The sequence below is a fragment of the Aulostomus chinensis genome, chromosome 9, assembly GCF_037954235.1.
Source record: "Aulostomus chinensis isolate RoL2024-O1b breed Wild chromosome 9, RoL_Achi_v1.0, whole genome shotgun sequence".
Lineage (NCBI taxonomy): Eukaryota > Metazoa > Chordata > Actinopteri > Syngnathiformes > Aulostomidae > Aulostomus > Aulostomus chinensis.
In genome coordinates this window covers 20743961-20759474 of record NC_141328.1, presented here as the reverse complement: position 1 = coordinate 20759474, position 15514 = coordinate 20743961, and the positions used below count along the sequence as shown (strand labels likewise).

General features: G+C 42.8%; 1 protein-coding gene and 1 long non-coding RNA gene across 3 annotated transcripts; one reads left to right on the top strand and one right to left on the bottom strand.

Annotated features, from left to right (window-relative positions):
- Window positions 1–660: 660 nt before the first annotated feature.
- Window positions 661–15118, bottom strand: LOC147256232 (platelet-derived growth factor receptor beta-like). Of its 2 annotated transcripts, XM_086212738.1 has the most exons (29): window positions 14985–15118; window positions 11820–11911; window positions 10314–10417; window positions 9758–9826; window positions 9564–9658; window positions 9141–9336; window positions 8797–9057; window positions 8405–8535; window positions 8214–8295; window positions 7999–8073; window positions 7705–7888; window positions 7512–7627; window positions 7238–7349; window positions 6703–6805; window positions 6223–6331; window positions 5954–6048; window positions 5681–5813; window positions 5484–5588; window positions 5130–5234; window positions 4522–4624; window positions 4256–4377; window positions 2960–3075; window positions 2745–2867; window positions 2534–2645; window positions 2326–2425; window positions 1951–2056; window positions 1702–1819; window positions 1446–1584; window positions 661–1366 (listed from the first exon to the last, which is right to left on the bottom strand). In XM_086212738.1, exons 4-29 carry the CDS (start codon window positions 9813–9815, stop codon window positions 1252–1254), a joined length of 3114 nt encoding a protein of 1037 aa, XP_086068864.1. In that variant the 5' UTR covers window positions 9816–9826; window positions 10314–10417; window positions 11820–11911; window positions 14985–15118; the 3' UTR covers window positions 661–1251. The 2 variants fall into 2 exon arrangements, with proteins under 2 accessions (XP_086068864.1, XP_086068863.1); XM_086212737.1 differs by lacking the exon at window positions 10314–10417 and having other exon boundaries at window positions 662–1366.
- On the top strand, window positions 8678–9845 carry LOC147256233 (uncharacterized). The gene is made up of 3 exons (XR_015117911.1): window positions 8678–9098; window positions 9200–9352; window positions 9458–9845. It is a non-coding gene; the product is annotated as an uncharacterized LOC147256233 (long non-coding RNA).
- Window positions 15119–15514: the final 396 nt, after the last annotated feature.

Genomic DNA, 15514 nt, shown 5'->3' with positions numbered 1-15514 from the left:
TCAGCAATGACCTACACTTAATTCAGTTCTTTTATACGGATCGCTGTACTTGTTTCTGTACTGAGTATGAGACAACAGCCCCGTAATAAATCCCTCTTCATGGGGATCATGAAAGTTATTTTGTCCGCTATGAAATGGGGAGCTGTTGAACAGAACTGGCTCGCGGGAGCCATCTCTGTATTTAGTAATCTACTTTGTATAAATGGGATGACCAAAATATCAGACACACCTGGTATAGTCCAACAGCAACAAAAACTGGAGCTTTTCAAATCCCAGTTAAGATAAATAATAACTCGGATTCAGTTAAAAGTGAACACAATCCTAGTGAAGGGGGGATAGTTTGCAGGGCTGTTGTTTTATACTCAATATAAAAACGGTCTTTGGTTTTAATGCTCTGGCTGAACAGTGTACTCGGAGTGGAGGATGAGCTGCAGTGTTTTACAGCCTGAGGGAAAAAAGCTGCTCTGCAGTCTGGTAATTCATCCCTCTGTATCACATGCTGGACAGCAGCAAAATCACCACCTGCATTTTCTGAATTTGCCGCAGAGGAATGAAAAGAGCACAAACAAACAAACTGCTGAATTCTCTGATAAGATAATATTGTTTAAAACTGTTAATGGGTAACTTTTTTATCAGTAACTGCAGTTTAAACTGCATGCACTTTTGATATAAACACTTGTGTTTTTACATTTGAAAGAGACAAATTTTGGACTTGATTGGATGGGTTTTGTTTTGTTTTTTTAATAAAGTTTCAGTTCACATGAACACAAGTCGTAGTCGTAGTCGTAGTCATACAGTCTACAAGCTACTGGATAAACAGAAAAGTGGAATTATACTGTAGCTATATTACAGATATACAGACACATCAGGATAATTATAATAAGGATAAATGAAGAAGATGAATATTATAAAGTTATAAATCTGATTCAGGATCTGTTTTCTTCTTTAATAAACATCCTTTCATTTACACCTGAATTCTGTTTCCTGGTTTTAAGGTGAAACAGTTTAGAAAAATTTATTCAAAAAAGAGTTAAAGCACATCAGGCAGCCTAACAGGCAGTACCATGGATGAACTGTACCACTTTTGTACCTTCAGCTCCCCTACTGATTGATGATGACATCATGTATTTGTGACATCATGTTGTGGTTAGTGAAGGGCGTGGTTGATTGCAGCATATTTAAACCCTCTGCCTTGCAGGAGGAGTTTGGTATTCAGTTCATAAAACCCTTCAATCTTCTTGGCAGGCAACTTTACAGGCAGCTCTCCTCTTCCTCACGGCTGCAGGAAGCTTCCTCTCTGTCATCGGATGATGTCACTTCCTGTATTCCAGGTTTATCCTGAGATGTAGAGTCTGACAGCTGAGGGCTGAGAAATAAAGAGGCCAACATCATCATCATTATCATCGTCATCGTCATCGTCATCGTCATCGTCATCGTCATCATACCTGACTGCGTCCAGCGCAGGGCCGTTGTTGGTTTCTATGGTGATGTCACTGACAGGGATGATGTAAGTGCCATTGGAAGGGCCTGCCTCCTCTACCTCCACCTCTGTCAGGTGAACTTTCACCTGGGGGGCGGGGCTACCTTTACATGCAAGGGACGGGGTTTGAAGGGGAGATGTTTAGTGAGTTGATGAGGAAACAAAAAACAACAAATATGAGTCTTCATAAATCATTGGCGATCTTGTGATCAGTGCTCTACCTTTTAAGGTCATCTGTCCGTCTGTCTGATCCTCATCAGCTGTGGATGGATTCAGCTTGGCTCGAACCACAGCTGGATTTTCACCCTTCAGGAAATCTTCCTGCAGCCTGAGGTAACACTGACAAACATTAGACCAACTGTTAGTTGAGGTAAAACGCTCCGAGCTGTAACAAAACACGTCAGACATTTGTGTGGTGTGATAGGTGTAATGCCTCCAAATGTCCTAAAATGACAGAATATGATAAATACTTTTTTGTAGTCATCAGTCATCATGTTGCCGAGGGAGATGACCAATGAGGAAAAAGATGGTCTTGACTGAGGTTCCTCGTCCCAACACTGTTTCATCAGATCATATCTGAAGGCAGAGCAAATACAGTGTTACTTCCTCTTGCAATACAGTATGAATACACTGGTGCCAAATTTGGATTTTTTTTTCCTCACAGCAGCTGGTGTTATAAACCAATTCACCTGGTACTGTCTGACCATTTTTGGATGTGTTTTTGTGTTGATGTTCAAGAGGAGCTAAGACTGACACCAAAAGCAGTATGTAGTTTATGTGCTTGCAAGTACTTGGCATGACTTCGGTAACCACCCCCCCATCTGATATGTGTGTGTGTGTCATACATGTTGTTTGGAGCATGGTCAGGCTGGTTCATACGATGTCCTCGCTTCAGAGCAGAGTAAAACTCCTGCGTCATGGGGACGTCAGGGTATGGGCTTCCGCCTGTGACAAAACACATAAAATACTTGTTCACATCAGCAGCTCTTAAAAATCATAAACTACACTGGTATGACTGATGCGTATATGTGTATGCTGGTTGGACTGGCTCACCAAGAGAGAAGATCTCCCACAGTAAGACCCCATAGGACCAGACATCACTCTGTGAGCTGTAAATGTTCTGGAAAATACTCTCTGGAGACATCCACTTTACTGGAAGGAAGGTCTGATTGTGGAATAACAACAATAAATAATAAAAGCTGAGAACGGTCTCCACTACTATTTGTTTTTCTCTTAAAAATATGAATTCATCATGCTTACTGACATTTCCCCTGGCAATGTAGTCCTGATCCTTTAGCAGGTCTCTGGCCAAACCAAAGTCACAGACTTTCACCAGCTTCCCTTCACACACCAGGACATTCCTTGCTGCCAGGTCTCTGTGAACGCACTGTGGGACAGAAGACATGTTGATACTGATGTGAAATATTTATTCATGTATTGAGTACTCATTGCTACTCGAGTGTGTGTATTAGATTGTACGTTTTTGGAAGACAGGAAGTCCATGGCCTGAGAGACTTGGTAGGAGAAGCTGAGGAGGTCATTCAGTTTGAGGAGAGGAGAATCGCTGAGGAGGAGAGATGCTGCCTCCTGCTGCTCTGTAGAAAAATGACACCAATATTTGCCTTATCAGTGATTTTTGATGTCGGCTGTGTTCCCTGCGGGTTTGTTAATGTTTCCTTTCTCACAATTTGATTTTCTACTTCCTGTTCTTTCTGCTTTATTTTTGTGTCCTTCTTGAATATGTACAAGATTCAGAGTCTTAGGTCCTCTCCTTCCTCACCACCCACACCAGTATACAGAACAGATGGACTTAAGCTGAAGTGGTCCTTTACGGCTTGGGACAGTTTATAGTCCACAGTCCTTGGACATATGATAGAGAGAAGAAGGAGGGCCCTGTAAAGCATGAAGAATATTGATGTCTTGCCTGTGGAGGTTGGCAGCATGTCTATATTGGCCCCCCTTAAAATTAAATGGTTTATTAAAGGGACTATTCGTTAATAAACCTCTATGTATGCATTCTTTTCCCTGAGCATGTTTATTCAAGGCCTTATTCTCATGGCCTGGCCCCAGCCTGAATCTCCAGTCAATAGCCTGCTGCTAGCCTTGGGCCAGCCTGCCTTCTCTGAGCCAGTCTATCCAGGCGGTCTCCATAACTGAGGCCCAGCCAGATGGTTGCTAGTTTTTGACCTCTGTTACTAAAGTCCATCCTTCACTAACCCAGTGTTTATCCAACAACTAGCAGCTCCAGAGGAAGCATTGTTCTTTGCGCTGACCCCCAGCCAGCCATCTGTCTTGCACCATGACCCAACCTGCAGCTGGATCCTCTATCATCAGCCAGTCGCTTACTTTGACTTTCAGCCACATAGCTTCCTTTCTAGAGGTCTTTGCTGGCTGAATATCTCCTCCTTCATTGCCAGAACCAGGGCAGATATCCAAAGCAACTCCACCCATTGGCCTTGCCTTGTGGCTGTACTCCAGAGTGGCTCTGGCCATCAGGCTGTTCGCCAGAGGTGTCAGCTTTTCCTAGTCTGAATCTTTTCTCCAGGACCCCTCTGACACTCCTTTTCACTACCTGATGCTGCCTCTGGATCTTGACTTTAGTTATGACTACTGACTTTTTTTACAGGTATTTACAGAAAGGGTAGTGGGTTGGATTTCGCTGTTGACTTAATATATTAAGGTATTGCTAAGATGTGTATTTGATTAATACAATATTTGGGTGGAAATGAATTTCAGTTTTAAACTGCCTTTACCAGAAAATATCTGGTATTATACCTGGTGGTGCATACGGGGTCTCATAAACAGCTGGTTCAATGTCGGCGTAGCTGAGCTCCTGCATGGCAACATACTGAGCACTCTCCTGCTTGTTCATGTCCATGTAACCTCCATCAGTGTCTCTGTGGGACAAGAGACAGTCAGTCAACATAGAGAAAGAGATAATCTTAATTATACTGTATGTGTGTATGTGTGTGTGTGTGTGTGTGTGTGTGTGTGTGTGTGTGTGTGTGTGCGCGCGTGTGTGCGCATGTGCATGTGCTGACCTTGCATTTTGTGTGTCACTATGTAGGAAGGTGTGTTTGTTCCTCTGAAGGTAATTCACCAGGTCTCCATGACGACAGAATTCAGTGATCAGATAGACTGGACCTACAGAGACACAAGACAAGACACAGTAGGATAACAAAGTGCCAGCAAGTGTCTCCCTCCTGTTATGATAGGACACTGAACAGTGGACGTAGCCAACCTGCAAGTCACAAAAACCTGCATATTTTGTAATGGCCAGCAGAGGGCGACTCCAACGGTCGTAAAAGATGGTATGACAACCTATGAGAAAGTAGCTCTACCTCTCAATTTATGATTACATCCATAAATGGTCTCAATTGATAGTTTCATGTTTTCTTCAATACAGTATGATGTTTGCTTCTAAATTTTAGTTCCATTAAGACTCTAATAAAGCAGGATTGTTTTTTTTTTAAAATTATATTACTATATTCTTTAAGTATTTGTGCTGCTGTCTTGAGGACTCCCTGGGAGATTTGCTATAGTTATCTCAATGGGATCTTTCTAGCTAAATATAAAATAAACATAATAACAATGAGATTTTCTGAATAAATACAGTCTAGTCTAAGATCAAGATGATTAATATCTATACCTCCTCTTGTACAGGCTCCCAGCAGGTTGACGATGTTCAGGTGAGGGCCGAGATGAACCAAAACCTTCAACTCTGACATGAGAGACTGAACGGCTCCACTGTTGTCTGAACACACACACACACACGCACACACACACACAGACACACAGACACACAGACACACACACAGACACACACACACACACAAAGTATAAACTATGAATAATCATTGATGTCTGAGGAGGAAATACTGTGTTTATTGTCACGAATTGGCATCTCCTGGCATACAAAAGTGATCAGAAGGTTGCTAATGCAGCACTGTTACTATGGTAACTACAGCAGGACAATAAGACAGAGAGACAGACAGATACATACGTTTGACCATCTTCACTGCCACCTTAGCCGTAGAGTTAGATTGAGTCAGACCAGAAACCGTCGCCTCGACAACACGCCCAAATGCACCTGAACCCAACACCTGACCTGAGGATACACAGAAGTACTACATCATCTCTGAGTATACTACATTGTCTATGGTATTAGCTTAGTCCTGCATTGTCTCACATGAGTATTACCTATTATTATGTTGTCTCTTGGTATTTCCCAGGCAGAGTTGTAGGGCAGGTGGGTGGGGTCCATGTAGGTGTACTGCTGCCCATCAGGACTCACAGACTCAATCACCTTCCAACGAACTTCATAACGAGGTTTCTGAAGGATGAGACCGCAAGAACTGAGATCATAAAATGGTTTTGCACTTCTACTATTATAACTGGAACTACTACGCTTCTACTTCAAAACTGCCCCAATAATGTACTATTAGAGCCAATAATACAATAAAGAACACTAACTTTTCTCCAGAGGAGGATGAGGATGATGAGGAAGATGATGGCAATGACAACCAGAATCAAAACCACCGATAACACAGCAACCTGGGACAGGAGAGCTGGAGACAGAGAGAACGACATCGAGAGATTGGAAGGAAGGTATTAGTCCACACAGGAGGGTACTTATTTGTAGTAATGCAGTAGTACTTTAACATCAATACTCACAAGGGGATAGTATTGTGTCTGTATTATTGTGTATTGTGGTACAATTGCATTGTATTAATAGTACTTACAGGAAGACAGAATTCTCAGGTCTCTGGCTCGTCGTCCCGCAGAGTTCTTAACTTCACAGCGAACAGCTGACAGAGATGTGAGACTCTTTAGAGTCAACAGACTTTGTACCTGCACAGATGAGACACACAGGTAGTAAATCCAACCATCCATTCATTTTCTATACCCCACTGAGGGTTGTGTGTGTGTGTGTGTGGGGGGGGGGGGTGCTGGAGCCATCCCAGCTGACATTGGGTGAGAGGCGGGGTTCATCCTGGACAGGTCACCAGTCCATCGCAGGGCCATCAGGAGCAATTAGGGGCTCAGTATCTTGCTCATGGATACTTTGACAAGGTCACCAGGGGAAGTGAGGATCAAACCAGCAACCCTTCAGTTGCTAGATGGCCACTCTACCTCTGAGCCACGCCACCCCCTGGTAATCAATCATCAGACTTAATTTCTCTCCTCTGCTCTGATGTCACACCAATGATGTCACTGGTTACCTGAGTGACGCCTCTCTCCTCAACTTCGGTGATGTTCTGCTGCAGAGACACGTCCTTTGAGGCTCCTGAGAGGCTGCTCCAACCACTTGTCCAATTGCTGCATCTGTTGACAAATACTGTTACTATGGTAACAATTGAGCTGTAACTGTCGAAGGATGACCTTGACGTCATCCATGGATGAGGCAGAGACAAAATGAATTAAATGAATGAAAGAAAATTACTTTATTCATCCCCAAGGGGGAAATTCAAGGTAACGCTGCTCAATGTTTGGATGAGACAGAGTAGCAGAGGGTAAAGGTTAGATAAGTAGTTGTTATTATCACCACAAAATTTATGTAAGTATATTGACAATAAGATTTACAAAAGTAAACATTCCCCCAAATTAATTTCGGAGATAGGTTAAGGTTAGTTTGAGTCTGTCTAATCAGAGTAATGTCCCAACCAACATAGCTGCAGCGTGAGTGAGTGTGTGTGTGTGTGTGTGTGTGTGTGTGTGTGTGTGTGTGTGTGTGTGTGTGTGTGTACGTACACTTACTTATGTGAACTGTGACAGGTGTACCAGGTGACAGATGGAGCTGGAGTTCCCTCACTGACACACAAAACAGCCTTACTGCCGACTTCCGACAGAGATGTAATCCTAGGGGGTGCTACACAAACACATACACACACACACACACACACACACAAATATATAAGGCCATCTCTTGCTCTGTGTCGATTGAGTGTCCCTCATCCAGAGAGACACTGATGGAGGAAAAAAAACACACACCAACATATAAACCAATGATCTCTCAGTATGACTGTCTGACCTTTGACCTCCAGATAGAAGATGACGTCCTCCATATCATCTTCATTTGAAATCATTGCTGTGTAGTTTCCTGCCTGATGCATCTTCACCCGAACCAGCGTGAGAGTGCTCACATACCTGCAGGTCCATCCATTTATCAGTCTACCAGATATACGTACAGGTCAAGTTGACTGTTATCTCTAACTCATATATACCTTGTGCCAATCAGGTGTGTGGTGCTGACAGAGGTGGTTTCCGTGACAACAGTCTGGTTGTCTTTGGTCCAGAGAACAGTGGGGGCAGGGTGGGCATCGATCTCCACACTGAGCTCAACTGTGTGATGAAGGAGTGTTGAGACGTTGGTCTCTCCCGAGGGACGAAGGTAGACATAACCTCGATCTGCGGTGAGAATAAGTAGTGACATTTGAGAATTAAAACGGTGTGTGTGTGTGTGTGTGTGTGTGTGTGTGTGTGTGTGTGTGTGTGTGTGCATGCGCATGTTCACTCACCCAGTACTTTTACTGTGACATTTTTTTCAACAGTTTGTCCTTGCATTGTCTCCTGCACTGAACACATATACACACCTACAAGAAACACATTACAGTGAAAAAGAAAAACATTACAGCTGACCCCCCATCATAGTTGCCAGTTACATTAATTAGTTTGCTCTGTAGCAAAGAGTTACCATGGTGAACATGATAGCCTGTTTGGCAGCAGCACCTACCAGAATCATCCAGCGTTACCATGGAGATGTTTAGGACGGAGCGGATTCGATTGGGCAGGAAGTCTGTCAGCGGTTCAATTTTCTGAATCCACATAGAAAAAACTTCACATTGACACACTGAATAAGAACTTAATGCTACCTGATGACATCATCATTCAAACAGACAGGAGGAGAGACAGATAGATAAGTACCTGTTTGCCGGGGAAGTCCCAGGAGAAGAAGACCATCTCAGTGTCTTTGACTGTGCAGTTTACTGAGAGAGGCTCCCCCTGCTTCAACACCCTGCTGGACACTGTCAGATCCACCTCCATCACCTTTGGAACTGAGAGACAGACAGGTGAGGGACAGACAGGTGAGAAACAGACAGGTAGACATGAGTATTATCTCCAACTGAATCTTCTTAATTCCAATGACATATATTTTACACTAATTTGATGAAATCTAATTTAATATAATCTAAACTAATCTTAATTTATTTGATCTTAAGGTAATCAAATCTAATATCTGTCCAATATAATTTTGTCTAATGTATTGTAATCTGCCCTCAATCTAATCTAATCCGACACAATCTAACTAAACTCACCGATGATACTAAATACGTAGTACACCTGTGACTCTCTCTCCTCATCTCCGTGTGCAGCCACACACACGTATGATGTGTCATTCAGATGACCCGTGAAGCCGCGGCCCGGCTCGTACTTTGTCACGGTAACCGTTTTTCTTCCAGGACGCTCATATAGCGTAACTTTGAGCTGTGGGTCAGACACAATGCAGGGGATGGTATCTTCCTCAGACTCCTTCATCACCACACCTGGACCAACTGGAACGAACCATTCATCTGGACCTGAGGGGGAATATGTAACACAAAAAGATTAGGTCTGACAGGTAGATCACAAACAGATCAATAAATCTTAAATATTTATTCACCTTGTCCAGGTATGAAGATGTCGATGTCTCTGCTCTGATAAGATGATGCCTCCTCACAGGTGTATCTCCCAGAATTTCTCCAGGTGACATTAAAAAGCTCCAAGACACTGCTGGACCCTTGATTCTCCACAATAACTCCCTCCACTTGAGAGTCGTAGGGTAACCGCCATGACACCTGACTCCATCCCGAACACACCTACAGAGACACACAGGTTCTTGACCACACCTGTAGAGACACGCAGGTGCCAACCTCCTGCAGAGATAGACAGGTAACTGACTACACCTGCAGAGACAAACAGGTAACTGTCGACCTGCAGAGACACAAAGGTACCTGACCACACCTGGAGGGAAAGACAGGTAGCCAATCCCAGCTCCAGGGACAGACAGGTACCTTACCTGCAGAGCCAGACAGGTGTTACTGACCACAGTGAAGTTTGAGCTTGAGGGAAGCAGAACTTCAGAAGATGAAGGCAGCAGCTCAAGACAGACGCCCCCATCAGGAGGAACCAGGAACAAACCTGGAGAATGTCAAACAACATCCAGCCAATGAGGAATGCTGCTCTGAACCACCCTCAGTAGAGTAACCTTCAAGGTATTGTGTCAACACTATTACTCACTCAGAAGGAAATAGAGCAGCTTCAGACTTCCTGCCTGTACGCTGATAGATGCCCTCATGGCTGCTGATTCTGGCCGATATACAGAGAGAGAGAGAGAGAGAGAGAGAGAGAGAGAGAGAGAGAGAGAGATTTCAAATAAAAAGGCTGTTATGTAACCAGTTGGACCCTCCAGGAAGACGGTTTACTGAAGTTCACCTCTGTTTCCAGAAACACTGATATGCTTGATTGTATCCTTGTTTTTTCTTTGTGGGTTGAAACTGTCATCACATTTTTGTCAGTTCAGTCAAAGATGTCAACCAAAAATATGAATTTTTCCCGATGTACAAAAATGACAGAGTAAGAAGTAAAAAGTGTTCTTCCTTCCCCTGTTAAGTATTCTTTATTCAAAATATATATTAAATACCACATTAGAAGTTTAACTGAATGAAGCATTCAGATCATGATGATGATTAGAACAGACCTGAACAGACATTCCTCAGTGTATGTGTGTGTGTGTGTGTGTGTGTGTGTGTGTGTGTGTGTGTGTGTGTGTGTGTGTGTGTGTGTGTGTTTTTACTGGGAATTTGGGGATTTTCCTTCTAGAGAAGAAGAAGCCTGAGTGCAGTGATCCAATCAGAACATGTCCCGAGGGATGTCAGCCAATCAGAGGTCTGACTGCTCCTGTGTGAGGCAGGAATGTAACTCAACCACCGAAGAAGAAAATAAACATGAAAGTATTTCCTGTGGGTGCAGAGGAGCCTGAAGTCTGCTCAGTGCTTCGCAATGCTGTGATGTCACTTGTGATGTCACTGACGTTGGGACGTATGTCCTAATCTCACAGGAGGGTCAATAAAAGTTAAACTTGATACATAAACAGAAGAATTTGTTACATTAGTGATCACTGTCCACCATTTTTTAATGATGTTGTTGCCATGGCCACTACTGCATTGCATTGTGGGTCATGTATGCTGTCCTACATGCTGTATTACTTTGACATAACTCGTGTCCACTTCACTATTTTAGTTTCATACCAAGCTGTCAGACACACTGAAGCTCGGATGCAGCCACAGAATGCATATAATTATTTCCATGTCGATTAATACGTCACTTCATTCAACATATTTGTAAACATTCCTGTTGTCATAGTAACAACAACTTGGGTACCTCAGCTTTGTTACCTGGGTGGTGCTACTCACATAGAAATCAACCCATGATGCTGAGTGGGAAAATGTCCTTTGATTCCTTCAAATTTAATTTCGATATAGGTTCAACCTGGTCTGGATGTCTGGGTGTTTTATGAATATGTGTAGGTGATGGATCTGGACGTATCACTGAGTCAGAGGGGTGTCAGTGTGCTGCTGTCTCATCCACAAGCTCTGAGTGGTGCAGATGAGGGCCAAGCCTTAGCTAATGTGATCATCAAGCTAACGTCCTTCAAATGAAACTCAACAAAAGATTGATTGGCTGTTATAGTGTAACGTGTTGCTGCATCCTGTGCTGTTGCTGTGTTGTGTGACCACATGGAATTGATGGCTATTTGGAGTTAAGATTTATATTTGCAAAAAAAAATACTGTAGGTTAAATCTAGGTACAACAAAAATTGATAAACAAAACGTATATATGGTGTATCATTACATCATAAAATCAGAGGTTTGGTTGTTGACACAGCAGCGGAGATGCGGCAAAAGGATGAGACACAGTGAGCCAGGAGAGGTGAAGAGGAGGAGTGTATGAGAGACACATAAGACACAAAGCTAACTGAGTTGATGGAGTTCATATCTGCAGATGCTAACAACTCCTCTGGAGGCATCTGTCCACAGTAAAACACCAGAACAACATCTGGTAAACAGCAGGACAGACAGATCAATTTCATCCCGCAACATCAACATCAACCCAGCAGAATGACAATGGCTCCACTGTAATGTTGTCTACATAGACTCTTAAAATGAGTGCTGAGGGAAGTCTCCATCTTTGCTGTCACACAGTTGCTCACTGAGCAGAAAATAATGTCATCGTTTTATAAAAGCTCTGTTTTTGGGTGGGAAAACATTGCAATTGCACGCCTGGCCAACAGGGGTCTCACCTGTTTGTCACACATGCATGTTAGAGTTACTCCATGTCTCCTGTTGGTGCAGATCAGATGGTTGATAGCTGTCACTCAAAGCCCACCTTAACCTTCAGAAAGAGAAATAAAAACACGGCGTAAGATTGAAATGTCTGCAGTTTTTTTTTTCCATGGAAACTGTTATATAAAAATATCTTATAACGAGGGTGCGGCATGTCCTGGAGATGGAGAGGCTGTCTGGCAACCAAAGGGTCACTGGTTCAGTCCTCACTTCCCCCAGTGACCATGTCGAAGTATCCCTGAGTAAGATACTGAGACCCTAATTGCTCCTGATGGCCCTCTGACGGACTGGTGACCCGTCCAGGGTGAACCCCGCGTCACACCCCATAGTCAGCTGAGATAGGCCCCCCCCCCCCCCCAACCCTTCACGGATAAGCGGTTTTAAAAATGATGGATCTTATAATGAAAACTTGACTGTTTCCATGCGTGTATCCCATCAGTGGGTTGTTTATCCGTAACAGAGGCTACATGACGCACAACACACACTTACTTAACACCCAACAAATTTTTCTTATTGACACTTCAAAGTTTATTTGCATGTCATCAACGAATTGTTTGATCTTTTCCAAGAATGAGTTCATCATATCCTTTTATTTAAAGGGTTTTAGTTGTCAAAGTGTTTTAATTCGTAGATGATCCACTGTGGTTCTGTCACACACTAAATATGTCCTGCCAGTTTAAATTCCACAGATGTGAAATGCAGCTGTAATCACTTTTGTCTGTTAGCATCAATAAAATCCAGACGATAGCTGCAGGAATCAAAAGTCCCTTGCTTGTTCAAGTTCAGTTACAGTTACAACTCACTGTATTAAAGTGAATTGTTTCGCCTCGTCTTCATATAAACGTCTGAATGAGTAAACGGGGCAGTCGAAAGAGCCCATTCAAAACACAGATGGGTTCAAGTTCAAATGTCACACTTCTGTCCCTGCGACTCTGCAGCATGCAGGAATGCTACATAAACTAACACACTGGGATAGCATTCCATCAGCGTTGTTTGGTTCTGTGTAAAGAAGCACAGCATCATAACAGCTGGGTCTTTTTTACAGCGATCTTGCAGAAAAACAGCGTGAAAGTGACTTCCTGCAATACTAACAGTGATACTATTTTGATTAAAAAAAAAAAAAGTGTATGCAGAATCTTGAACAAAAAACTGCAGTATGTCAAAAATATCCAGATGGTTTGAATATACATCCTTTACTGCTTACTGCACAATGCAAAGCAATGGAACCAGCAGAGATCTAGATCTAACATAAAGGTTTGGAATTTTTTCAGATGAGAAAGAAATCCAAACAAACTTCAACATTGTACCAAACTACTGAACTTAAAAAAGGCAGTTCCCCTTTTGAAATGTACAATGAAAACATAATCTGAGCTTAATTATCAGATAAATGGATTCAGCAGCAACAAATATTTAAACTAGTAACATTTACCGTCCAAAAGGAATCATTTATCACAACATCCCAGAGGAACCAGAGCCAGCACTTACTGCACATGGACATGCCAGGACCATTCTCCCCAGGGTGGCGACAACCAGCCAGGCTCTCCTCACATTGATGATTAATGTCGCTGATGTTCAAATATGTATTATTTTAATACAAATTCCATCCATCCATTGTCTTCCTCTTATTCCTGATAAGGGTCGCGGGGGGCTGGAGCCTATACCAGCGGCTACAGGTCAGAGGCGGGGTTCACCCTGGACAGGTCACCAGTCCATCACAGGACCAACACATAGAGACAGACAACCATTCACACTCACAGTCACATCTACAGTCAGTTTAGTGTATCAATCAGCCTCGTCCCCTCTTGATGTCTTTGGACTGTGGGAGGAAGCTGGAGTACCAGAGAGAACCCACACAGGTACAGGGAGAACATGGAGACTCCACACAGAAAGATCCCGTGCCAGGACTCAAACCCACAACCTTCTTGCTGTGAGGCGACAATGCAAACCACTGCACCAACGTGCCACCATAAACATACCAAGTATTCCAAATGTAAATGTTTTTCAAATCCTGTCAGCTATAAAACATGTCACAGTCAAACAATGGACTGAAATGACGGTAAAAATATCACATTTTCAGGGGTGGAAAAAAGGGTGAAGGTAAAAATCTAGAGCCTCACAGTGAGCTCGTCACCCGACAGTGACCTGAACACCCCACCCGCACAGGTGAGTAAGGTGATACTGGTGCAACGCCTCTATTGGCACCCACACATCTTAATCCCAAGAGGACCTCACCTCTGACTCTCACTGAGCTGATCGCCATCATGCACACAACCAATGATAAAAACCAAAGTGTGGTGAACCCCACAAAACCACACATAGCAAACAAACTGCATCTGAAATTTAGAATGACCTCAGAGCAAAAGCATTTCACTAAAATTAATAATTCAGCTCAAAAAACAATGTCAAAGTAAAAAAGTAGCCTGATGTAATTCTCCAGATTCTTGGACCTCCCCTCTGCCAGCAGCAGAGCACTGTTTGTTATTTCATCCATTTTTGTGGCGGTGGAAGTTCTAGTAGTGTTTGTGAGGCGCTTGTATTTGAACAGGAGTTGTTTCTTTTTATGCTACTTTGAACTTCATCTGAATCTTAAAGGGAAATATTGCAACTTCTATTTTTGATAGCTTCAGTTAGCTCTTGTCTTGCAACAACATTTAAATCTTCATTTTTTTTTTACAATATTGCAATATCCAGTTATATACTAGATAGAAGTACTTCTCCCTGGAGATGAAAAGATAAAAAAATATTCATGCAAAATACATAAGTTACAAAGTTTTTTGCAGAATAACTGAATAAGTGTGAGCATTAGTAAATCTGATCAGGATTCCTGCATGTGATCAGTCAGTGGATCATTTCAGCTACTCCTCGAGTTTCTGCTACAACAAAGATTGTATGATTTGTGTTTTGGAGTAATTAGAATCAGCACAGTTGCATCTCTTGAATCTATTATGTGAAACAGCAGTCGTCATAAAAACGTGACCTGATCACAGTATTTGTACACTGCAGTACTTTTATTAGGGTAAGTGAAGCAAGTACTGAATCAGCAGAATCTCAACAGACACTGTTTACCAGAGAGACCACGTTTCAGCTTGAAAAGCAAGAGAAGAAGAGAAAAAATTTCAAACCTTGCAATAGTATTTTCCTCTTCTACTTCCCTTCTTCTTCTACTTCTTCTTCTTTCTCTAATTTTTCTTTTAATTCTTCCTCTTCTTCTTCTTCTTCTACTTCTTCAGTCCGAGCTCATTCCAGTCGGACCAACGAATGGAAACAGACTGACTCACAGAGAGAGAACGTCTGTTTTCAATCTGTCTCTCTGTCAACCCCCCGACAGGAAGTGAGCTGAGTCCAAAACACACACACGCGCACGCGCGCACACACACACACACACACACACACACACACACACAGCAGTAAAAACTGGTGGAAAATCTCCATAAAGCAAAAAGACCTCTGTGTGTTTGTGTATGTGTGTGTGTGTGTGTGTGTGTGTCATTTTTTTTACTCTGACTCTGAACCTTTTAAATCTTACTGAGGACAGTTAGTGAAAGTGATTACATCTCGAGACAGCGGGGACATTTAGAGAGAGGTCATTCTGGTCCGTCCTTACACGCACACCTTCAAAGGGCAGTGTAAGGACTTATTATTATTCGGTGTG

Bases quoted from the DNA above. Each gene is read 5' to 3' on its own strand.
- LOC147256232 (XM_086212738.1), bottom strand. From the start codon at position 9,815: ATGAGGGCATCTATCAGCGTACAGGCAGGAAGTCTGAAGCTGCTCTAT. The intron at 7,889-7,998 runs GTGAGTGAACAT...TTCTCACCGCAG, and splicing joins TGTCACAGTAAAAGTACTGG to ATCGAGGTTATGTCTACCTT. The intron at 2,646-2,744 runs GTCAGTAAGCAT...TTCCACAATCAG, and splicing joins ACTACATTGCCAGGGGAAAT to ACCTTCCTTCCAGTAAAGTG.